The sequence below is a fragment of the Somniosus microcephalus genome, chromosome 8 (genome assembly GCF_052327205.1).
Source record: "Somniosus microcephalus isolate GS21.2 chromosome 8, FLI_Smic_1.0, whole genome shotgun sequence".
In the NCBI taxonomy this organism is placed as follows: domain Eukaryota; kingdom Metazoa; phylum Chordata; class Chondrichthyes; order Squaliformes; family Somniosidae; genus Somniosus; species Somniosus microcephalus.
In genome coordinates this window covers 100,800,703-100,827,169 of record NC_140994.1, presented here as the reverse complement: position 1 = coordinate 100,827,169, position 26,467 = coordinate 100,800,703, and the positions used below count along the sequence as shown (strand labels likewise).

Sequence of the window (26,467 nt, the reverse complement as noted above, 5' to 3'; positions counted from 1 at the left end):
ATGGTATTTGCCTGTTTGATTATGATGCCTTAGCAGCATATTTGCCTGTTTGATTATTTATGCCTTGCCAGCAGAGGGCATGTGAGAGGGAGTTTAGTTTTAGTTTTGGTTTTAGATGGATCTCTAAGATGGTGTCTCCTGTAATGGTGTTAACTGAGTTGAACATACTTTAGATAAAAAGACATTCTCTTTCATCAATGTGTCGTCATTGAACCCACATAGAAATCAATACAGTCAGAGCCTCTGCTTTTTCCTCTCTCACTTCTCTTAAAGTCTGGGATACATTTCATCCGGGCCTGCGGATTTATCCACTTTTAAAGATGCTAAACCCCTAATACTTCCTCTTTCACTGTTTATTTCATCTGGATTATACAGCTCATCCTGCAGCTTGTTTTCACTGCTCCCAGACCAAATAGCCAATTAGTGATTGACCTCCGTGTGGTGGGAGCGATGGAAGCTCCGAACTCTGTCGCCCCAACCCCCCGTGGCAGACTCTGTAATTCAGCACCTGAGCCAGTGTGGCGGGGGTCCCAGTGAGTGCAGGGGGGTGTGGGGGTAGTGAGTGCGGGGAGAGGTCCCAGTGAGTTGGGGGGGCCCCCAGCGCGCGTGGGGAGGGGGCCCCCAGCGGGGGAGGGGGAGGGGGCCCCGGCGCGGGAGGGGGAGGGGGCCCCCAGCGCGGGAGGGGCAGCCAGCGCCGGAGGGGTGGAGCCTCAGCAGGGCGGGGGGTTGGGGGCCGGCCCCAGCGAGTGCAGACTGGGGAGGGGGCCCCACCGAGTGCCTGGTGTGGGGACTCACTCTGTTTGCAATGTTTTACAGATCAAATTGCTGTAATTGATGAAATCCAGATGATCAGAGATCCTTCCAGAGGCTGGGCCTGGACAAGGGCACTGTTGGGTAAGACTATTTGTTTCTACTTTTCTACATCAAATTACTTTAATAATCTGGAATACACATCACCTGTACTTAACCTCACATTGCTATTGAACAGTCCCTGCATGATGTCTGGGTGGTACCTTTTGAAACCAGTCTCTGAATTCTGGGAATGTTTGATGCTGACCGTGCAGAGCGAGCTTTACTCTGTACCTAACCCGTGCTGTACCTGCCCTGGGAGTGTTTGATGGGACAGTGTAGGGGGAGCTTTACTCTGTATCTAACCTGTGCTGTACCTGCCCTAGGAGTGTTTGATGGGACAATGTAGAGGGACCTTTACTCTGTATCTAACCCATGCTGTACCTGCCCTGGGAGTGTGTGATGGGACAGTGTAGAGGGAGCTTTACTCTGTATCTAACCTGTGCTGTACCTGCCCTAGGAGTGTTTGATGGGACAATGTAGAGGGACCTTTACTCTGTATCTAACCCATGCTGTACCTGCCCTGGGAGTGTTTGATGCAGTTTTCTATTGTAATTGTGCTTTCACTGCAGGACTTTGTGCAGAAGAAATCCATATCTGTGGAGAAGCTGCAGCTGTTAATTTGGTGATGGAGCTGATGTATGACACAGGAGAGGAAGTGGAGGTGTGTGTCCTGAGTCTGGGGGGAGTCGGGACCATGGGGAGAAAATGGAGTTGATCTAAAACCAAATTGGGCTATCTGGCTGTTGGAAGCAAAAGAGAAGTCAGACGACGGTCCATTTGCTGAAATATGCAACACTGCTTCCAGGCATACATACTGCCAGCAGCTCCCTCCCAGAACCACGATAGGGTTCCCCTTCACCTCACCTTCCACCCCACCAGCCTCCACATTCAATGGATCATTTCTGCCACCTCCAGCGTGATTCCACCACCAAACACATCTTCCCTCCCTCCCTTCCCCTTTCAGCATTCCGAAGGGACCGCTCCGTCCGCAACACCCTGGTCCACTCTTCAATCACCCCCCTCCCCTTCCCACGGCACCTTCCCGTGCAAGCGCAGGAGATGCAACACATGCCCTTTTACCTCCTCCCTTCCCTCTGCCCAGGGTCCCCAAACACCCCTTCCAGGTGAAACAGCAATTTACTTGTACTTCTTACAATTTAGTATACTGTATTTGCTGCTCACGGTGCAGTCTCTTCTACATTGGCGAGACCAAACGCAGATTGGGTGACCGCTTTGCGAAACACCTCCGTTCAGTCCGCAAGCGTGCCCCCCCACGAGCTTCCTGTCACTTGAACTCTCCACTCCACTCCCATTCTGATCTCTCTAGCCTCGGCCTCTTACACTGTTCCAACGCAAGCTCGAGGAACAGCACCTCATCTTTCGATTAGGCACTTTACAGCCTTCTGGACTCACCATTGAGTTCATCAATTTCAGACCATAACCTCTGCCCCTAGTTTTTCAAATGGCAGCTGTTGATGGTTATGCTATTGCCATTTACACCTCTTCTAGACCCACTTTTGTTTCTTTACTTGTCCTATCACCATCTCCTTTTGCTTTGTATAATCATAACTTTTGTCATTTAATCTCTTCTGCCTTTCACCCCATCACAGACCTTCCCTTTTGTTCTTTCCTCCTCTCCTCACTTTCCCTGCCCCTGCACTTGCTTAAAATCTGTTACATCTCTAACTTTTTCCACTTCTGACAAAAGGTTATCGACCTGAAACATTAACCCTGTTTCTCTCTCCACAGAGTACATCTCCTGTTGGTGGGTGGGTTTATATCCCACCTAGTGTTTATGGGTTTTACCTACACTGTGTATGTAACTTATTACTGCAATATATTTCTCTAAAAGGCAGAATTGTTTCCAGCAAGCTGATATTTTCTGTTGACCAGGTTGAAAGTTACGAGCGGCTAACCCCCATGACTGTTCTGGACTCAGCCCTGGAGTCTCTGGATAAGCTGCGTCCTGGTGACTGTATCGTGTGCTTCAGTAAAACCGACATCTACTCACTCAGCCGTCAAATTGAGGCTCGCGGACTGGAATGTGCAGTGATATACGGCAGTCTCCCGCCTGGTAAATAACACTTCAACTCTTCGTAATGTTAGTGTTAATATGTTCGTATGTTACAGTATGTTGGTATGTTATAAATGACAGTCAACATGGATTTATTAACGGCAAATTGTGTCTGATGAACTTGATCGAATTCTTTGATGAATTAACGGAGAGGGTTGATGAGGGCAGTGCAGTTGATGTGTATATGGACTTTCAAAAGGCGTCCAGTAAAGTACCAGACAAAATTGAAGTCCAGTCGCTGCGTGGATGCAAAATTGGCGAAGAGACAGAAAGCCGAGAGTAGTGGTGAACAGTTGTTTTTCAGACTGGAGGGAAGTATACAGTGGTGTTCCCCAGGGGTCGGTATTAGGACCACTGCTCTTTTTGATATATATTAATGATCTAGACCTGGGTGTAGGAGGCATAATTTCAAAGTTTGCAGATGACACAAAACTTGGTGTAGTAAATAGTGAGGAGGATTCTAGAAGACGTCAGGAGGACATGGAATGATACAACCCATCGTCTCTGTGCTGGCTCTTTATCATGAGCAACACAGAAGATGGGATAATATGAGCATATATTTTTGTGTGTGCTTATGTAAGTCATTACATTAAGTGCACACAGTGTGCAAGGCTTTTAATATAGTAAATCTATTTTATATTAAATTTGGTACATGGGGTATACATTTCATTAAAAACTCATAAGTACTAAATACCTGTTGAAGAAGACGACGACTTCATTTCTATAGCATCTTTCATGACTTCAAGACGTCCCAAAGCGCTTTACAGCCAATGAAGTACTTTTTGAAGTGTAGTCACTGTTGTAATGTAGAAAACGCGGCAGCCAATTTGCGGCAGCAATCTCCCACAAACAGCAATGTGATAATGACAAGATAATCTGTTTTAGTGATGTTGGTTGAGGAATAAGTATTGGTCAGGACACCGGGGAGAACGCCCCTGCTCTTCGAATAATGCCATGGGATATTTTACGTCCACCTGAGAGGGCAGATGGGGCCTAGGTCTCATTCAAAAGACGGCATCTTCAACAGTGCAGCACTCCCTCTGCACTGCATTGAAGTGTCAGCCTGCATTATGTGCTGAAATCTCTGAAGTGGGACTTGAACCCACAACCTTCTGATTCAGAGGTGAGAGTGCTACCCACTGAGCCACAGCTGACAAGAACATAAGAATTAGGAGCAAGAGTAGGCCATACGGCCCCTCGAGCTGCTCCGCCATTCAATAAGATCATATCTGATCTTCGACCTCAACTCCACTTTCCTGCTTGATCTCCATAATCCCTTGATTCCCCATGAGTCCAAAAATCTATCTAATCTCAGCCTTGAATATACTCAACGATTCAGCATCCAAAGCTCTCTCGGGTACAGAATTCCAAAGATTCACAACCCTCTTGAGTGAAGAAATTTCTGCTCATCTCAGTCTTAAATGGCCGACCCCTTATCCTGAGACTATGCCCCTTAGTTCTAGACTCTCCAGTCAGGGGAAACAACCTGTCGGCATCTACCCTCTCAATGAGATCATATTCTTCAAAACTCCAGCCAATATAGGCTCAATCTACTCAATCTCTCCTTATAGGACAACCCTCCCTCTCATCCCAGGGATCAATCTAGTGAACCTTCATTGCACTGCCTCTAAGGCATGTATGTCCTTTCTCAGATAAGGAGACCAAAACTGTGCACAGTACTCCAGGTACGGTCTCACCAAAGCACTGTACAATTGTAGTAAGATTTCCTTACTCTTGTACTCCAACCCTCTTGCAATAAAGGCCAACATGCCATTTGCCTTCCTAATTGCTTGCTATACCTGCACGCTAACTTTGTGTTTCCTGTACGAGGACACCTAAATCTCTCAACACCAACATTTAATAGTTTCTCACCATTTAAAAAATATTCTGTATTTCTATTCTTCCTACCAAAGTGGATAACCTCACATTTCCCCACATTATACTCCATCTGCCACTTTATTGCCCACTCACTTAACCTGTCTATATCCCTTTACAGGCTCTTTGTGTCCTCACAGATTACCTTCCCACCTAGCTTTGTATCGTCAGCAATACAATAAGTTGAGAGGGGAAGTGAAGATGAAAATAAGATTGGCAAAGCGAGAATATGAGAGTAGAATGGTGGTTGACATAAAAGGGAACCCAAAAATCTTCTACTGGCATGTAAACAGTAAGCGGGTAGCAAGAGGCGGGGTGGAGCCTATTAGAGACAAAGAAGGTGATAGATGCTTAGAGGCGCAGGGCAAGGCTAGAATACTCGATGAGTACTTTGTATCGGTGTTTACTAAGGAGGTGGATGCTGACAAAATATCGGTAGAAGTGGAAAAGGTAGAAGCAATGGAAGGGGTGAAAATTGATACAGGATGTACTAGAAAGGCTGGGTGTACTGTCCTCCCTACGTGTATTGTCTGTACGCAGTTAGACAGCTAGCCAAACTCCTTTCAATAACGACATGGGAGTCAGGATGTAGCGTCCAAGCTCCGGTGTTTAATAATGCCACACTTGCATGAGGTCAATGAAACAATACAAATCAGTTGCATTGGGTTGGAGTAAAACTGAGAAAGACAAAAGAAAGAAATGCACCTTGTTACATACATGAGATATAACTAACATCTAAACATGAATATGTAACGAAACCATTCAATTCACAGGCAATGCTTTCGAAGGCGTAACAATGTAAGATTACAGCGGATTAACTTGCAGCACGCTCCATGCTGATGTGACCTCTTTGTTCGCTATCACTATACTACTTCCTGTTGAGTGACCCTACTGGCCATTTCCATTTACTGCCACCTACTGGCGGCAACAAAACAAAACTCCTGCAATTATAAGGCAGAACACTGGGTATGCTTAGAGTGGACAAGTCACCTGGTCCAGATGGCTTGCATCCCAGGTTGCTAAGGGAATTGGGGGAGGAGATAGCGGAAGGGCTTGCCCATAATTTTCCAATCTTCCCTAGATGCGGGGGAGGTGCCCAAGGATTAGAAAGTGGCAAATGTGACACCATTCAAGAAAGGGTGTAAAGACAATCCTAGAAACTACAGGCTGGTCAGTTTTAAATCAGTGGTGGGTAAAGTTTTAGAAACAATAATCGAGGAAAAAATAAACGGGCACTTGGAGAGGTTTAAGCTAATTAAGGAGAGCAAGCAAGGATTTGTAAAAGGCAGAAGTGTTTGACTAATCTAATTGAATTTTTTGATGAAGTAACGGGGGATTGATGAAGGGAATGCAATGGATGTTGTCTACATGAATTTCCGGAAGGCGTTTGACAAAGTACCACATAGAAGGCTGGTTAACAAAATTGAGGCTCATGGAATAGGTGGGTCAGTGGCAGCTTGGATAAGGAATTGACTTAAGGACAGAAAACAGCGAGTTGTGGTAAATGGCTGTTTTTCAGACTGGAGGATGGTAGACAGTGGCGTTCCCCAAGGGTCAGTGCTGGGACCGCTGATTTTTTTGATATATATAAATGACCTGGATATTGGAATACAGAGTAGAATTTCTGAATTTGCCGATGACACCAAACCTGGGGGTGTGGCGAACAGTGAGGAGGATACCAATTGACTGCAACAGGACATAGAAAGGCTAGCAGAATGGGCAGACAAATGGCAGATGGAATTTAATAGAGAAGTGTGAGGTGATGCATTTTGGCAGAAGGAACAGGGAGAGGCAATATACACTTAATGGCACAATTTTAAAGAGTGTGCAGGGACAGAGCGACCTGGGAGTTAATGTGCATAGGTCCCTGAAGGTGGCAGGACATACTGAGAGAGTGGTTAATAAAGCATATGGGATCTTGGGCTTCATAAATAGAGGTATTGAGTACAAAAGTGGAAAAGTTATGCTGAACCTTTATAAAGCGCTGGTTAGGCCACAACTGGAGTATTGCATCCAGTTCTGGTCACCACACTTTAGGAAGGATATGAAGGCCCTTGAGAGAGTGCAGAGGAGATTTACCAGAATGGTTACAGGGATGGGGATCTTCGCTACAAGGACAGGTTGGAGAAGCTGGATTTGTCGTCTTCAGAGCAAAGGCGGCTGAGGGGTGATTTGATAGAGGTGTACAAGATTATGATGGGTTTGGATAGGCTAGACAGGGAAAGGCAGTTCCCACTAGTTGATGGTACAAGGACTAGGGGACACAGATTTAAGGTTTTGGGTAAGAGATACAGGGGGGATGTGAGGAAAAACTTTTTACGCAGCGATTGGTGAGCACCTGGAACTCGCTGCCAACAGAAGTGGTGGAAGAGGAGACACTCAGTTTTCAAACGGAGACTGGATAGGCACTTGAGGGAAATAAACTTGCAGGGGTACGGGGATAGAGCAGGGGAATGGGACTGACTGGATTGCTCTACAGAGAGCCAGCACGGACTCGATGGGCCGAATGCTCTCCTGTGCTGTTATTCTATGATGACTCATTGATATAGATTGTAAATAGCAGAGGCCCAAACACTGATCCTTTCGGTACCCCACGAGTTACAGCCTGCCAACCGGAAAATGACCCGTTTATGCCTACTCTCTCTTTTCGGTCCATTAATCAACTATCTATGCTACTATATTACTTCCAATCCCATGAGCCCTTATCTTGCATAGCACCTTTTATGTGGCACCTTATCAAATGCCTTTTGGAAATCCAAATATACTGCATCCACTGGTTCCTCTTTATCTACCCTGCTAGTTACATCCTCAAAAATCTCTAATAAATTTGTTAAACACAATTTCCCTTTCATAAAACCATGTTGCCTCTGCCTAATATTATTTTCTAAGTGCCCTGTTACCACTTAATAATGGATTCCAGCATTTCCCCGACGACTGATGTCAGGCTAACTGGCCTGTAGTTCCGTTTTCTCTCTCCCTCCTTTCTTGAATAGCAGGGTTACATTTGCTAACTTCCAATCCGCTGGGACCATTTTAGAATCTAGGGAATTTTGGAAGATCACAATCAATGCATCCACTGTCTCTGCAGACACCTCTTTTAGAACCCTAGGATGTAGGCCATCGGGTCCAGGGTATTTGTCGGCTTTTAGTCCCATTAGTTTCTCAAGTACTTTTTCTCTACTGATATTAATTACTTTAAGTTCCTCATTCTTATTAGCCCCTTGGGTCCCCACTATTTTTGGTATGCTTTTTGTGTCTTCTACTGTGAAGACAGATACAAAATATTTGTTTAAAGTCTCTGCCATTTCCTTATTCCCCATTATAATTTTGCCTGTCTCAGCCTCTAAGGGGCCAATGCTTACTTTTGCTACTCTCTTCCTTTTTACATACTTGTAGAAGTTGTTACAATCTCTTTTTATATTTCTTGCTAGTTTACTCTCGTATTCTATTTTCTCCCTTTTTTATCAATTTTTTGGTCATCCTTTGCTGGTTTCTAAAGCTCTCCCAATCCTCAGGCTTACTACTATTCTTCGCAACATTATAAGCTTCTTCTTTTAATCTAATACTATCTTTAACTTCTTTAGTTAGGCACGGATGGATCACTTTTCCCATGGAGTTTTTATTTCTCAATGGAATGTATATTTCTTTAAATGTTTGCCACCACTTATCTACTGTCATACCTTTTAATCTAATTTCCCAATCTACCTTCGCCAACTCACCCGATACCTAAGAAATTGGCTTTATTTAAGTTTAAGACTCTCGTTTCCAACTGAAGTATTTCACGCTCAAACTCAATGTGAAATTTTATCATATTATGATCACTCTTCCCCAGATGATCCTTTACTATGAGATTACTAATTAACCCTGTCTTATTACTCAATACAAGATCTAAAATAGCCTGTTCCCTGGTTGGTTCCATGACATGTTGTTCTAGCAAACTGTCTCAAATACATTCCATGAACTCATCCTCCAGACTATCTTTGCCAATTTGATTTGCCCAGTCTATATGAAGATTAAAGTCCCCCCTGATTATTGTATTACCTTAGTTACAAGCTCCTGTTATTTGTTGATTAATACTCTGTCCAATGGTATCGCTGCTGTTTGGGGGCTTATAAACTACTCCCACCGGTGTTTTCTGCTCTGTTATTTCTTGTCTCCACCCATACTGATTCTACTTCCTGATCTTCTGAGCCAAGATCCTGCCTCACTACTGTCCTTATGTCATCCTTAATGATCAGGGCTACCCCCCTTCCTTTTTCATTCTGCCTGTCTTTCTTAAGCATCAAGTACCCTGGAATATTTAGCTCCCAACCTTGGTCACCTTGCAACTACGCCTCTGTAATGGCTATTAGATCAAAGCCATTTATCTCTATTTGTGCCACTAGTTCGTCTATCTTGCTTCGTTCATTCAGATAGAGACTTTAATTTTAACTTTTTACCATTATTCCCTCCTTTCACTTTATTTGCTGATGCATTTTTACTGTTAAGCTCTCTGTCCCTTCCTGTCACACTCTGCTTATCTTTATCCAAATCTCTACACTGCCCCATTGCCTTGACTTTTCTCTTTAGATTTCTAAATTTCCCCTCCCCCCCCCCCCCCCCTCCATTTTTTAGTTTAAAGCCCTATCTACAGCCCTAGGACACTCTTCGATTTGCCAGGACACTGGTCCCAGCCCAGTTTAAGTGGAACAACTCCCTCTTTCCCCAGTACTGATGCCAGTGCCCCATGGATTGAAACCCCTTCCTCCCACACCACTCTTTGAGCCACACATTTAACTCTCTGATCTGCTTGTCCCTGTGCCAATTTGCACATGGCTTGGGTAACAATCCAGAGATTACCACCTTTGAGGTTCAGCTTTTTTAATGTGGACTCTAGCTCCTCACACTCTCTCAGCAGGACCTCATTCCTAGTTCTACCTATGACGTTGGTTCCTACGTGGACCACGATAACTGGATCCTCCCCCTTCCGTTCCAAATTCTTCTCCAGCCGTGAGGCGATACCCTTAACCCTGGCACCAGGCAGGCAGCACAGCCTTCAGAACTCCCGGTCGTGGCTGCAGAGAACAATATCTATTCCCCCTGACTATACTGTCCCCGACCACTGCAACATTCCTTTTCACTTCCCCCCCCCCCCCCCCATTTGAATGGCCTCCTGTACCACAGTGCTGTGGTCAGTTTGCTCATCCACCCTGCAGACTTTGCCTTCATCCACACAGGCACCAAGAACCTCATACCTGATGGATAAGGGCAAAGGCCGAGGCTCCTCCAGCACTGCATCTGGGGTCCCCTTACCTGCCTGAGTTGCAGTCACACCCTCCTGTTCCTGACCACTAACCAGACCTGTATCACTAAGGAGTGTGACTCCCTCCTGGATCAAAGTGTCCAGCTAACTCTCCCCCTCCCTGATGCCCTGCAATGTCTGCACCTCAGACTCCAGCTCAACAACTCTGAGCTGAAGTTCTTCGAGATGCAGACATTTACTACAATGTGTTTGTCCAGGATGGCGATGCTGTCCACAAACTCCCACATGCTGCAGTTGCGGCACACCACCTGCACTGCCATCCCTATGTAACCTTGTTTTATTCATTTAGTTAATTCAAATTTATTTATTTAATTAGCTTAGTTTATAGCTTAGTTTTTTGCTAATTACGAGATCTAGTTTAAGTGCTAGGTAGATTAAATTTAATATTTACCGGTAACACAAAGCACTACAAGTATTGGAGGCAAAAGCAGCACCTCCTTCCCCCTCTGCTTCAAATTCCCACTCTCTCCAAATTCCCCACTTTAACACTCTGTGCATTTACTTTTATATCTTTGGAGCCACACCCAAGTTACAAATACTGTCTAGGTTCAATGCTCGCAGTAATTAGCACCTATTCAAGACAAACACTTACAACTGACAGTTAACTGCCACTGACAGACAATTTCTGTTAACTACAGTTTTTAAAGTTCTAAGTTAGATTCAAAATGTTAAACTAAATTTCACTTTTTACAGCTAATACTCACCCAGACTCACCAGTACTTACAAAAGCGCACTCTCTCCAAATTCCCAAGTTTTAACACTCTGTTTAAGTGCACTCCATTTAAGATCAATCTGTGCAGGACAACTTTATTCCTGTGCGTGTTTTCAATGTTAAATGTGCCACATTTCCCTGTCGCAGCTTCTGACACACAAATGATAATTGCTATTTTATATTAAGAGTATTTCACCCTGTGATTTCATAATCTGGTTCCCACAAATCTCTTTTCTGAAATGTTTTTGTTTATTGCTTTTTTTTGGTAACTGAAACTTCCAAGTCCCAAAATAAGGGTTCAAGCAAAATGTCTTAAATTACATATTTAACAATAGCATGATAAATTTAACCACGTCTTTTGTTCCTTTTCATTTCTTCATTAAAGTTATTACATAATGGCCTCGGTCTCTCACAGAAGCCTGGGCTTGGACTTGATATTTTAGCCCAGAACTATGACTCTGTGAGCTGAATTTGGATTATGCAGTGTGAGCATGTGCAGCCTGCCTCAATTCCCAGGATGGACCAGGACCAGGACCAGGACCATTCAGTCAGCTTTACTGTTTGTTGATGGTTAGGAAATAGTAACATTCTCATCACTTGTAGCTGAAGACAGAGAGTGAGAGAGAGGTGCAAGGTCAAGATAATGTTTGCTAAGGAAACCCAGGCCCACTCCCCCCCCCCCCCCCCCCCCCCCCCAAACCCCAGGTCCACTCTCTTTTGCCCCCCGCCCCCCGAAACTCCAGGCCCATCCCCCCACAGACCCACTCACCCCCCGCCTATTCCCCCCCCCCCCCAAACCCCAGGCCCACTCTCTTCCCCCCCCCCCCCCCCAGGCCCATCCTCCCCCCCCCCCCCCCCAAACCCCAGGCCCATCTCTCTCTTCCCCCCCCCCCCCCCCCCCAAACCCCAGGCCCATCATCATCCCCCCCCCCCCCCCCCAAAACCCCAGGCCCACTCCCCCCCCAACCCCCAGGCCCATCCTCCCCCCCCCCCCCCCCAAAAAAAAAACCCCAGGCCCATCTCTCTCTTCTCCCCCCCCCCCCCCCCAAAAAAAAAACCCAGGCCCATTTCCCCCCCCCCCCCCCCCAAACCCCAGGCCCATCATCCCCCCCCCCAAACCCCAGGCCCATTCCCCCCCCCCCCCAAACCCCAAGCCCACTTCCCCCCCCCCCCCCCCAAAAAAACCTCAGACCCATCCCCCCAGTGTTACCCAAACCCGAGGCCCATCCTCATTGTTGCCAACGCTTCAGATTGCCCCCAAATGCAGCTAAACGCCACTCCCCGGTACTGTTAAATACCAGATATCTACCGCCAACTTGTCAATCTTGCTGTGTATTCTCATCATCAAAAATGACCAGGAGTAAAATTCTATATCTAGTTAAAGGAATATGTATAACATGTATAAAGGCCCCTCATGTAGAGCTTTCGGAGAATAATGGACAAGAGTCGTGAAGTTCAATCTCCAAAGCACTAGCAAAGACCTCAGAAAAGCAGCAGCAGTGTTGATTTTTAAAAAGCCTCTGTTCAAAGACTAGCTGAACATAAGAACAATAGACATAAGAGCAGGAGTAGGGCATTTGGCCCCTTGAGCCTGCTCCGCCATTCAATAAGATCATGGCTGATCTGATCTTGGCCCCCAACTCCACTTCCCTGCCCACTCCCCATAACCCTTGACTCCCTTATCGTTCAAAAAATGTGAGAAATTTGTTGACACCAAGGTACTGATTGACCAGACGTTGCTAACAAATTGGCCATGATCTGGGAATTCTTCAAATCTTTGTACATCCTGCATTTAAATCCTCTTGAGTGTCACTGGATTCGTCACTCAGCTAACCATGTTCGGCGGGCTTTGGCTCAAAGCAACTATTCGTGGTAGAAATGGCCACGTCATTTTAAACTGAAGCAGTGTCACGTAAGAGACTTATTTGGAAAATGAAGGCACATAATATTTCAGAAAATGCAGCCCCTTTCTTTCTGTCTATGTATCTATCTTTCACTTACTATGTCAGTAATGAGAACGTTTACATTTTGTAACAATTAACAAAATCCAGGTGATATAGCCTTTGCTTGCTTCAAAATTCAACTCCGTTTTGATTTTTTTTTAAGAACTTAAATTAGGATGAGAAAGGACATCATTTAAAAAGCTGAAACTCTCCGATGTTTATACCTATCCTGGTGCTTTTTAACTTTCTTGCCAGTGGTCTGCTGCAGCTCTTGAGAAAATAGAACTGAGGGGTGGGAGTCAGTCAAGTGGCCAGAATAACCTAATCGGGTGTGATAGAATATATTTGCCTAGATTAGAATAAATCATGGGGGACTTTAATCTACATATTGACTGGGCAAGTCAAATTACTACTAATGGTGTAGAGGACGAATTCTTGGAATGCATGCGAGATGGTTTCCTGTATCAGTATGTGGAGGAACCAACCAGGGAACAGGTTATTCTGGATCTGGTACTGTGTAATGAGAAAGGGCTAATCAATAATCTTGTGGTAAAGGGGCCTTTAGGGACAAGTGACCATAATATGATTGAATTTTGTATTAAGTTTGAGAGTGATGTAGTCCAATCTGAAACTAAGGTCTTCAATCTAAACAGAGGAAACTACAAGGGTATGAGGGACAAGTCGGCCATGGTAGATTGGGAGACTACACTAAAAGGTATGAAGGTGGACATACAATAGCTAACATTCAAGGAAATAATGCATAATTTACAACAAACCTATATTCCTCCAGGGCATAAAAACCCAAAAGGAAAAGTGATCCAACCATAGCTAACAAAAGAAATTAAAGCTAGTATTAAGTCAAAGGAGGCAGCTTATAAAGTTGCCAGAAAAAGCGGTCAGCCTGAGGATTGGGATCTTTTTAGAAATCAGCAAAGGGGGACCAAGAAATTGATAAAGAAAGGAAAAATGGACTATGAGCACAAACTAGCGAAAAATATAAAAACGGATTGTAAAAGCTTCTATAGGTATGTGAAAAGGAAAAGACTGGCAAAGGTAAATGTAGGTCTTTTACAGTCAGAGACGGGAGAATTTATAATGGGGAATGAGGAAATGGCAGGGAAATTAAATAAATACTTTGTTTCTGTCTTCACGGAGGAAGACACAAAAAACCTCCCAGAAATACGAGAAAATCAAGGGTGTGGCGAGAATGAGGAACTTAAAGAAATTTTTATTAGTAAAAAAAAAGTACTAGCAAAATTAATGGGACTAAAAGTCAATAAACCCCAAGGACCGGATGACCTACATCCTAGGGTTTTGAAAGAGGTGGCCATTGGGATAGTGGATGCATTAGTTGTCATCTTCCAAAATTCTATAGATTCTGGAACTGTTCCTGCAGATTGGAGGATAGCAAATGTAACCCCGCTATTTAAGAAAGGAGGGAGTGAGAAAACGGGGAACTACAGACCTGTTAGCCTCATCAGTAGTTGGGAAAATGCTGGAATCTATTATAAAGGATACAATAACTGGGCACTTAGAAACTAATAGTAAGATTGGGCAGTGTCAACATGGATTTATGAAAGGGAAATCCTGTTTGACAAACCTATTGGAGCTCTTTGAGGATTTAACTAGTGGAATAGACAAAGGGGACCCGGTAGATGTGGTGTATCTGGATTTTCAGAAGGCCTTCGATAAGGTCCCACACAAGAGGTTGGTGAACAAAATTAGGGCACATGGAATTGGGGGTAATATACTAGCATGGATTGAGAATTGGTTAATAGACAGAAAACAAAGAGTAGGGATAAACAGGTCTTTTTCAGGATGGCAGGCTGTGACTAGTGGGGCACTGCAAGGATCGGTGCTTGAGCCCCAGCTATTCACAATCTATATCAATGATTTGGATGAGGGGACTAAATGTAATTTTCCAAATTTGCTGATAAAACAAAGCTAGGTGGCCGTGTCAGTTGCGAAGAGGATGTGAAGAGGCTTCCAGGGGATCTCGACAGGCTCAGTGAGTGGGCGAGAACATGGCAGATGGAATATAATGTGGATAAATGTGAAGTTATCCACTTTGGTAGAAAAAACAAAGGCAGAGTATTTCCTAAATGGTGAAAGATTGGGGAATGCAGATGCTCAAAGGGGCCTGGGTGTCCTTGTACATGAGTCACTGAAAATGAATGTGCAGGTGCAGCAAGCCATTAGGAAGGCAAATGGTATACTGGCCTTCATTATAAGAGGATTTGAGTACAGGAGTAAAGAAGTCTTACTCCAATTATATAGGGTCTTGGTGAGACCACACCTGGAGTACTGTGTACAATTTTGATCTCCTTACCTAAGGAAAGATATACTTGCCATAGAGGGAGTGCAACGAAGGTTCATGAGATTGATTCCTGGGATGGCGGAATTGTTGTATAAGAAGAAATTGAGTAAACTAGGTCTGTATTCTCTTGAATTCAGAAGAATGAGAGGGGATCTCATTGAAGCATACAAAATTATTACAGGGCTTGATAGGGTGGATGCTGGGAGAATGTTTCCCTTGGCTGTGGCGTCTAGAACTGTGGTGTATGTGCCTTTTAAGAGCCCCTGTGTACTGTAATGCCAGTAGTGGCCACTCGGGCTATATAAGCCTGTATAGTGTCTTGTATCTTTTAGTTCACCTCCAGACTTTGTTCAGTAAACACCTGTTAAACCAACTCCTGCATTCCGTGTCTCCATTAACACACAGATACAACAGTGGCGACGAATTGGAAACAGACTTACCTGCAATTCGGCAGCACCTCAAGGAGATCGATTCCTCAGACGAAAGTCGAAGAAAGAAAAAAAAAAGGAAAAAACTGTGGTTTCACCAGCTAGCCGGGCTGGTGGCAGGTACTGCAATAATCCTTCCTGGGCGGCGGGCTGGGGCTCGATCGGCTGGCTCTGCAGCGGGGCCGAGCAGCGAAGACGGAGGCAAACAGACGGAGGGTGGAGCACTCGGGAGACGGCCAGCGCTGCAAAGCAGGTCGGCGTTCGGACCAAGCAGAGGGAGGGAAAAGTCCCAGAGAGTCTGACGGGAGCGAGTCTCCAACTATTAAAAATATCTGTATAAATAAAAACCGCGGAGAACAGCGTTGTCAGCGGCGGGAAAGCGCGGGAGGCGCCATTTTTTCTCGGCAGGGAAGAAAGGAAAGCGCGGGAGGCGCCATTTTTTTTCAGGATGCCTAAAACTGGCAATATTACTGCTTTCGATAGTGATGTAGAGGATTGGACCACGTGGAAAGAGTGGAGGTATATTGCACAGCGAATGAAATAGAGGATGATAAAAAGGCATTGGTACTTCTAAATCTAATGGGCGCAAGGACATACGGGCTGTTACGAAACTTAATCACTCCAGCCAAACCGATGGACAAGAATTTTAAGGAGATTGTTGATACCCTACAGGAGCACTTAAACCCAACACCGCTGCTGATAGCGGAACGATTCAAATTCTTCAGGAGGAATCAACACAAGAATGAAAGTAACGCTGATTACCTCACTGAATTAAGGAAGCTATCAAAGCACTGCCAATTCGGGGCAGGACTGGCAGATTCTCTTCGAGACAAATTCGTCTGCGGTCTCCTAAGTGAAGGAACACAGAAAAGGCTACTTTCTGAGAAAGATTTAACACTGGACAAGGCTTTCAGTGTAGCTGTATCATACGAAGCAGCAGCAAGAGGAGCTGCAGAGATACAGCAAAAGACACAGGACTTCGGCACCCATGAAATGACACAGGGTTTCGAGAGATGTTATCGCTGCGGCAGATCCACCCATGACCAGAGGGACTGCTGGTTCAAGGACAAAGCATGCAGGCAATGCGGAAAGATGGGACACATTGCATGTGTATGCCGATCTGGAAACAATAAATCCACTGACAGAAAAAAAATCAATAAGGAAAAGTACAGAAAGGTACAAATGATGACGGACAGTAGCTCCGAAGACCAGAAGAGCGATAGCGACTCCAGAAACAAGAGACTAAGCTGTCTCAAATTACATAATGTAATTGCCAAAGAAGATTACCAGACCATTTGGGTTACCCTCACGATAGCGGGGTCCCCAGTTAAAATGGAGCTAGATACAGGATCAGCTCTGACCGTCATAAGTCGACGGGATTACGAGCGGCTATTTCCGCATATACCTTTGAAAGACACATCCATGATCTTGAAAACATATACGGGGCAGAAAGTATACCCCAGAGGGAAAATAAGGGTGCCTGTTGTATACAACGGCAAGGAAATACAGAAGTTGTATTTATACGTTCTGCAAGATGGTGGTCCACCGCTGTTGGGACGTGAATGGATCAGGAAGATACGTTTAGACTGGCACTCCATTCAGGCACTGACGGTGACCAGTTTAAAAAAAAAAAAAAAAAAAAATAAAAAAAAAATGATGACGTCATACCTGAACGATTAAAAGACATCTTGGCCAACGCCAAAGAAGTGTTTCAACAGGAACTAGGAACCTTGAAAGGCGTCACCGCCTCAATAAAAGTGGAAGATGCGGCAATTCCCAAGTTTTTTAAGGCAAGGCCGGTGCCATACGCAATTCGTCCAGCAGTCGAGGCAGAGCTGGAGAATTTGGAAAAGGCAGGCGTGTTATCCAAGATAGATTGGAGTGAGTGGGCAACACCCATCGTCCCAGTTATGAAGAAAACATTGAATAATAAATCTGAAGAACAGAGAAAAATTCGCATCTGTGGGGACTTCAAGGTGACTGTAAACCCGGTTCTTCACACGGTACAGTATCCTCTTCTGAGGATAGAAGATATTTTCACCTCACTATCCGGAGGGAAACGTTTCACCAAAATTGACTTGGCACAGGCATATCTACAGATGGAGGTTGAGGAGGCCTCTAAAAAAATATCTCACGATAAACACACACAAAGGCCTGTACCAGTACAATCGACTGGTTTTCGGAATAGCATCAGCTCCAGCTATCTGGCAAAGAGCTATGGAGCAAGTCCTGCTAGGGATTCCGGGGACTCAATGCTACCTAGACGACATCCTTGTAACAGGAGAAAACGACAACGAGCACCTTGCCAAGTTGGAGCAGGTGCTCACTAGGCTGAGAGAACGGGGCCTACGAGCAAATCGCCCCAAGTGCGAATTTTTCCAGAAACAAATACCATATTGTGGCCACATAATTAACGAAGAAGGATTGCATAAGTCACCTGAAAAAATTGAAGTGGTCATAAAAGCCCCAGCACCTGAAAATGTCTCACAATTAAGGTAGTTCCTGAGATTGATAAATTACTATCATAAATTTGTACCGAACTTGTCAACTGTTCTGCACCCTCTTAACGAACTTCTACAAACGAGAGTAATTTGGAAATGGAGCGAAGACTGTAAACGTGCCTTCCATAAATGCAAAGGCTTGATCACGTCCAAGGAAGTTTTGGCTCATTACAACCCATCACTGCCAATCAGACTGGCGTGCGATGCATCCCCTTACGGCGTGGGAGCGGTATTATCGCATAGATTCCCTGATGGCTCGGAGCGGCCGATAGCGTTTGCGTCACGCTCATTGAACTCAGCTGAGCGTAACTATGCCCAGATCGACAGGGAAGCACTCAGCCTGATATGGGGAGTGAAGAAATTCAACCATTACCTACACGGACAAAAATTTACCTTGTTGACTGACCATCAACCCCTCGTCTCCATATTCAACCCTAAAAAGGGCGTTCCCATTATGACAGCGCAAAGGCTACAGAGGTGGTCCCTTTTCCTAGGGGCACACCAATATGACATAGAATACAAAGGATCAAAACAGCATGGAAATGCTGACGGTTTATCGCGTCTACTGTTGCCAACGGTAGAAGAGGCACCTACAGTGGACCCAGTGGAGATGTTCCACTCAACCATGGTGGAATGTCTACCAGTAACAAATTCTACCATTGAAAAGGAAACGAGAAATGACCCGACTCTCTCTCGAGTCTACGATTTAACGGTGAAGGGATGGCCAGCACATGGCGAACCACTGTTGCCAGCATTCTCGCAAAGAAGAGAACAGCTGTCAGTGTGCCGAGGAACCTTGATGTGTGGATCCAGAGTGGTGATTCCACCCAAACTCCAGGATAAAGTGCTAAAGGAGCTTCACGAGGGGCATCTGGGTGGAGTGAAAATGAAGAACCTAGCCAGAGCGTTTGTGTGGTGGCCAGGTATCAATGGAGACATCGAAGAAATGACCAAGGGCTGCCTAGGATGCCAGAAGGTCCAAAACGCCCCACCACAAGCCCCTCTACATCCATGGGAGTGGCCCTCATCTGCATGGCAAAGGGTACACATCGACTTTGCTGGTCCATTTATGGACTCAATGTTCTTAATTGCGGTTGATGCACACTCCAAGTGGCCGGAGGTAATAAAGATGTCCTCCACCACCACGGAAAAAACCATCACAGTATTAAGGACCATATTTGCCAGGAATGGGCTGCCTGAACAGATCTGTTCTGACAATGGACCGCAATTTGTGTCCGAAGAATTCAGGAAGTTCTTAAAAAAAACAATGGGGTTAAGCACTACACGTCCGCCCCATACCATCCCGCCACCAATGGATTGGCTGAAAGGTTTGTCCAGACCTTCCAGAAGGCCATAAAGGCCATGGGTAATGAAGACATAAAAATACAGCATAAGGTAGATAACTTCTTGTTTGCATACAGTAATGCAACACATGTGGTTACAAACCAAACTCCCGCCATGATGTTCTTCAATAGAAGCCTAAGATGCCGGCTGGATTTGATCAAGCCAAACATCAGAAGGGACGTAGAGAACCGGCAATTTCAAGGCATGAATGAAAGGCCAACTAGAACCTTGCAGATAGGTCAACAAGTTTTGGCCCAGGACTACCGTACCGAGAAATGGCAGCCTGGAACTATTTGCACACGACTAGGACCGCTGATGTATACCGTGGACATTGGAGTCATCCGAAAAAGGACAACCTACACCACAACTCTATACGCCTAATGATGAAGCAGAGATACCCATAGTATCTACCTCCAATCCGGTGATACTGGAACCAGATGAACCCGACACTGGCATTCAAGCCGAATCGACCTTGCCAAAAGAACCTACTACACCACCGAAAACGACTACACCACTGAGGTGTTATCCGGACCGAGTCAGGAAGTCTCCAGAGAGACTAACTTATAATTGATTAACTGCAGCAAATGTGTAGATTATTGTTCTTGTAAACATGTTAATTAATGATTACTTAAAAATGTTATGTACTGGTTGTCTAGAAGGGGAGGAATTGTGGTGTATGTGCCTTTAAGAGCCCCTGTGTACTGTAATGCCGGTAGTGGCCACTCGGGCTATATAAGCCTGTATAGTGTCTTGTATCTTTTAGTTCACCTCCAGGCTTTGTTCAGTAAACACCTGTTAAACCAACTCCTGCATTCCGTGTCTCCATTAACACACGGATACAACGAGAACCAGGGGCCACAGCCTCAGGATAAAGGGTAGGCCATTCAGGACTGAGATGAGAAGAAATTTCTTCACATAGAGGGTGGTGAATCTTTGGAATTCTCTACCCCAGAGGGCTGTGGAGGCTCAGTCATTGGGTACATTCAAAACAGAAGTCGATAGATTTCTGACTAGCAAGGGCATCAAGGGATATGGCGATAGGGCCGGTGAATGGAGTTGAGGCAGAAGATCAGCCATGATCTCATTGAATGGCGGAGCAGGCTCGAAGGGCCGAATGGCCTACTCCTATTTCTTATGTTCTTATGTCTACAATGAAGTGTTGCACAAAAATGTTATACAATTGTGTGACGGTATTTACTATTAGGGTTGCAAAATTCTGGGAATTTTTAAAAGAGGAAACTTTCTATGGGAATTTTGGGAATTTATGGGAATTTTGAGTTTTTTTGCACACTGATGGTTTTTGCCTCTGACCCTTATATTATCTTTGTCGTCAAAATAGACATACTGTTCCATACAAATAAAAACAGGCTTTCAAAACTTTATTTAGGTTATAATTTTTAACTTTATTGAACCCCCACAAAAAAGACCCATCTAAAATAAAATAAAGAGCGTCAGCTTATTTAGCCTGTAATTTGTCCTTATTTTGTCCCTTTGAGTCTTCTACTCATGAGTCTTCTACTCATTGCTCCTCCTGATTCTCTGACTGGCTCTGACGTGTCCATTTCCTCCTCTGTGTCAGTGTCTAGCTGTGTGGTGGACACTTCTGTATCTGGCTCAATAAGTTGTAGGTTCGCCCGGATAGCCACCAGTTTCTCCACTCTCTTGTTAAGTCAGCCTGTTGCGCACCTTTGTATGCGTATTCCCAAAAAGTGACCAGTTTCGTTCAGAGGCCGCTGATGAAGGTGGGATTTGGAGTATCACCGATGCAATAGGTGACAGAGCCTCAGATGCACAAAGTCCCTTCCACCAGGTATGTGCACTGATATGCTTGCATGATTCCCATCCCCATTCCAAAGACCTTGCTTGGTAGAGAACTTTGCCAGACTTCCCAGAACTTTGCCCACATCCAGATTGAGATGGTGTGAGAGGGTAGAAATCACACTAAGCGCTGTTGATCTGTTCTCCAGAAAGTATTGGTCTCCCAACGTGCTTTGGGTCCAGCATGTATGCTGCAGCATGAATCGGCTTGACACAAAATTCTTGACGCGTCTGTATGAATTGAACAATTGCCTTCTCCTCTGCTTTGAGCAGCAGGGATGTGGGTCGGGCAATGCTGATTTGTTCTTTTAAATCAGTAAAAAGCCTGAGAACATCTGACAAGACAGCGTCATCTCCTTCAATCTGAGCAATTGCAGATGCTACTGGTGAGAGTAGTTTAAGGCTGCTAACCACTCTCTCCCAAAACACATCATCCAGCAGTAATTTCTTGATGGTGGTTTCCATATCCCCAGACTGGGATATTGCCATTTCTTGCAGCGACTCCTTACCTTACCCTCCAGAAGGCTGTTGTACATTATGACAACACCACCCCATCTAGTGTTGTTGGGCAGCTTCAGTGTGGTGTTCTTGTTCTTTGTCATTTGCTTGGAGTTGTAGGTTGCTGCAACTACCTGTTTTCCCCTGACATACTTAACAACTTGCTTGGCTCTCTTGTACAGTGCTTCCATGGTTCTCAAACCCATGATGTCCTTGAGGAGCAGGTTAAGCCCATGAGCTGCGCACCCAATAGACGTAATATGAGGGTAGGCCTCCTCCACTTGAGCCCAAGCAGCCTTCATATTCACAGCATTGTCAGTAACTACTGCAAAGACCTTTTGTGATCCAAGATCGTTGATGACCGCTTTCAGCTCATCAGCAATGTATGTGCCTGTGTGTCTGTTGTCCTTCGTGTCTGTGCTCTTGAAGAACACTGGGATAACTGCAACACAGTCTGCCATCGCTATCGTTTCTTTGAGCTTTCCTTGGACTCTGTTATACTCAGCCTCCAGCAAATAAGTAGACAAAGCATGTCTGGTGGGAGGACAGTATGCAGGGCGAATAACATTGAAAAATCTCTTCCAGTACACATTGGCTGTGAGCATGAGGGGTGAGCCTGTTGCATATACAGCTCGAGCAAGGCACTCATCTGCATTCTTCTGGCTATGGTTATCCATTGTATCAAAGAACCTTCCAAGTGGGCCAGGAGTTGCTGATGATAAGGAGCCTGATGCTGAATGAGAACCATCATCTTCTTGAATGGAAGCAGAGGAACTCTGGGCTGACTGCTGTGAGCTTTGAGTGAAGTTGTTGCATTTGGATAAATGCTGCTGCATCTTTGTGGCATTCTTTACATATGGCTTTCTACAGTGTTTGCACATGTACACAGTCTTTCCATCTTTAATGCCTGGGGTAAAATGCTTCCACACATCCGACGGTAAACGTGGCATTGTTCTATGCAGAGAAATAAAGGGCATTCATCTCTGTGTCGAACTGCGGTCGATCAGCACGGTTGCAACAGGGTGAGTACATTTTTGCTGATGCTCCATGTGATGGAAGCATGACCTGTACACACACGACGCTACATCACCAATAGTGTATTATTTTGTATATTTTAAATTGAAGGACAACAGAGTTCAACAAGTAACTGGTTTATTTGGTATAAAGTCTGATTTACTTACTGCATCATCACAACATCAGAAAACAAAATGACTTCCCTCAGGACCCCTAACCTGGATCTTAAAAAAAACTATAGCAGTCTTACAGATGCCTGCAGGCCAATCACAATTCGATATGCAAATATTACAAATAGAGGGAGCTAATCGCTCATCCACTCATCCAACCAATCAGGACACATTTGTTCACAGTCACACACAAAACTTGTAATTATTAAAACAAGCCAAGTAAGAAGATAAACATATATTGATTAAGAAATTCCTTAATAATTCAGATTCCATCTCTGTTAGTAATTTTAAGAGAGGACCTGTGGGGGGGAAAAAAAAGAAAAATACAAAAAAAACAATATTATGCTAGCATGTGCTTTTTTGGGCAAAATTCCCAAGCTAAACTTCCCGTGGAAAATTTCCGGAAATTTACCGGAAACTTTCCACCCCTTTGCAACCCTATTTACTATACACAAAATTTTAATGTGATACCAGTGGCTCTCCTGTGATGCTGATAGGGAGTCAGGGAGGGAATACACTGTTTTATTCTGTGTAATGTACAATGTATCGAGGCCATTGATTTACAGTCATTGAACGCAAATAGATTCTTCATTACTAAGTGTTGTGAAAGTGTTGCTGGTTCTCTCAGTTTCATATTGAGTCATATTTTTATTGATAGAGTAAATCATTGGCCTTGATTATGATTATTTAGCTATGTAATGATTTTTTTAAAACTTTTCTTTGAAGTCCAGAATCCACAGGAGGATGGTAGGGAAGAATGTTCCAGGTAGCAGGTAGGTAGGAGGCAAAGGAGAAATAAAATTGCTGATTAGAGGGGCTCAGGATGATGTGGTTCGGTAGTGCTGAGCTGTCATCTTGGAGTGCGAGGACTGGGGGTATCTTTGGCAGAGTGTGGAGGAAGCAGCGGGCTGTTTGGATGTGGAAATAGATGGGGGTGCTTGGAGTATTGGATGGGCAGTTCTGAGGTTTGGGAGTATTGGGACTGGTGGGCTGGGAATATGGAAGTGGAAGAAGTGGTTTGCTAAGATCTGGCAGTCGTGGGACGATCGTCTAGGGGTGTGGAGCATTAGTATGGGAGAACTTTGGGGAGGCAGGTTGCTGGTTCCAGGGTCACGGTGAAAGCATAACAATTGCAATTTTCTGAGGTGTGGGTCAGCAATGGGGAGCATGAGGGAAGGCACAGCCGTGAACAGTGAGATGGTAGGAGTGGTGAGGAGAGGGAAAAAACTGGCATTTATATAGCGCCTTTCACAACCTTGGGACGCCCCAAAGAACTTTACAGCCAATTAAGTAATGTAGGAATGTTGTAATGTAGGAAACCTGGCAGCCAATTTGTGCACAGCAAGATCCCACAAACAGCAATGTGATGATGACCAGATGATCTGCTTTAGTGATGTTTATTGAGGAATAAATATTGGCCAGGACACCGGGATAACGCCCCTGCTCTTATTCGAAATAGTGCCATGGGTTCTTTTACGTCCACCCAAGAGGGCAGATGGGACTTCTGTTTAATGTCTCATCTGAAAGATAGCACCTCCGACAGTGCAGCACTCCCTCAACACAGCACTGGAGAGTAAGCCTGGATTATGGAGTGGGACTTGAACCCACAACCTTCTGACTCCGAGATGAACTACAGAATTTGTTCATCCCAGTTTGGCATAAAAATAAAACAAGGTGACTCAAACGTGGCTAACGAGAAATTAGGGATAGCATAAGATCCAAGGAGAGGACATATAAATTGGCCAGAAAAAGCAGTAAACCTGAGGATTGGGAGCAGTTTAGGATTCAACAAAGGAGGACAAAGGGATTAATTAAGAAGGGGAAAATAGAATGAGAGTAAGCTTGCAGGGAACATAAAAACTGACTAAAAGCTTTTATAGATATGTGAAGAGTAAAAGATTGGTGAAGTCAAGCGTAGGTCCCTTACAGTCAGACTCAGGGGAATTTATAATGGGGAACAAAGAAATGGCAGACCAATTAAATACATATTTTGGTTCTGCCTTCACAAAGGAGGACACAAATAACCTCCCAGAGATGTCGGGGAACATAGGGTCTGATGAAAGGGAGGAACGGAAAGAAATCAGTATCCGTAGGGAAATGGTGTTAGGGAAATTGATGGGATTGAAGGCCGATAAATCCCCAGGGCCTGATAATCTACATCCTAGGGTACTTAAGGAAGTGGCCCTGGAAATAGTAGATGCATTGCTGATCATCTTCCAACATTCAATGGAATCTGGAACAGTACCCATGGATTGGAGGGTAGCTAATGTTACCCCACTATTCAAAAAAGGTGGTAGAGAGAAAACGGGGAATTACAGACCGGTAAGCCTGACATCGGTAGTGGGGAAAATGCTGGAGTCCATTATAAAAGATGTAAGAGCACTTGGAAAACAGTGACAGGATCGGACAAAGTCAACATGGATTTACAAAAGGTAAATCATGCTTGACTAATCTACTGGAATTTTTTGAGGATGTAACTGGTAAAATAGATAAGGGAGAACCAGTGGATGTGGTGTATTTGGACTTTCAGAAGGCTTTCGATAAGGTCCTGCATAAGAGATTAGCGTGTAAAGTTAAGGCACATGGGATTGGGGGCAAGGTATTGACTTCGATAGAGAACTGGTTGGCAGACAGAAAGCAAAGAGTTGGAATAAACGGGTCTTTTTCCGAGTGGCAGGCAGTGACTAGTGGGGTACCACAGGGATCGGTCCTTGGACCCCAGCTATTCACAATATATATTAATGATCTGGACGAGGGAATTGGATGTAATATCTCCAAATTTGCAGACGACATAAAGCTGGGTGGGAGGGTAAGCTGCGAGAAGGATGTCGTGAAACTCCAGTACGATTTGGAGATTGGGCAGAAACATGGCAGATGCACTATAATGTGGATAAATGTGAGGTTATCCACTTTGGTGGCAAAAACAGGAAGGCAGATTATTATTTGAATGGCAATAGATTGGGAGAAGGGGAAGTGCAAAGAGACCTGGGTGTTCTTGTGCACCAGTCGCTGAAGGTAAGCATGCAGGTGCAGCAGGCGGTTATGAAGGCAAATGGTATGTTGGCCTTCGTAGCAAGAGGGTTCGAGTACAGGAACAAGGATGTCTTGCTACAGTTGTACAGGGCCTTGGTGAGACCGCACCTTGAGTATTGTGTGCAGTTTTGGTCGCCTTACCTGAGGAAGGACGTTCTTGCCATGGAAGGAGTGCAGCGAAGATTCACCAGGCTGATACCTGGGATGGCAGGAATGACGTATGAGGAGAGATTGTGTCGATTGGGATTATACTCACTGGAGTTTAGAAGATTGAGAGGGGATCTCATCGAAACCTATAAAATTCTGTCAGGCCTGGACAGACTAGATGCAGGAAGGATGTTTCTGATGGCCGGGGAGTCCAGAACCAGGGGTCATAGTCTAAGGATAAGGGGTAAGCCATTTAGGACTGAAATGAGGAGGAATTTCTTCACCCAGAGAGTGGTGAACCTGTCAAATTCTCTGCCACAGAGGGCGGTGGAAGCCAGTTCATTAAATATATTCAAAAAAGAGTTGGATATATTTCTTAAGACTAAAGGTATCAAGGGATATGGGGAGAAGGCAGGGATAGGGTACTGAATTTGGATGA

At 44.8% G+C, this 26,467-nt stretch overlaps 1 protein-coding gene across 2 annotated transcripts in view; it reads left to right on the top strand.

Annotated features, from left to right (window-relative positions):
- The window catches only part of supv3l1 (SUV3-like helicase), a 74,203-nt gene that overhangs the window by 31,102 nt on the left and 16,634 nt on the right, over positions 1 to 26,467 (top strand). For both annotated transcript variants that reach the window (XM_085995043.1, XM_085995042.1), the window contains exons 7-9: positions 817 to 894; positions 1,422 to 1,513; positions 2,746 to 2,926. In XM_085995043.1, the coding sequence (XP_085851169.1) occupies positions 817 to 894; positions 1,422 to 1,513; positions 2,746 to 2,926 (351 nt within the window). The remainder of the gene's footprint in view (positions 1 to 816; positions 895 to 1,421; positions 1,514 to 2,745; positions 2,927 to 26,467) is intronic.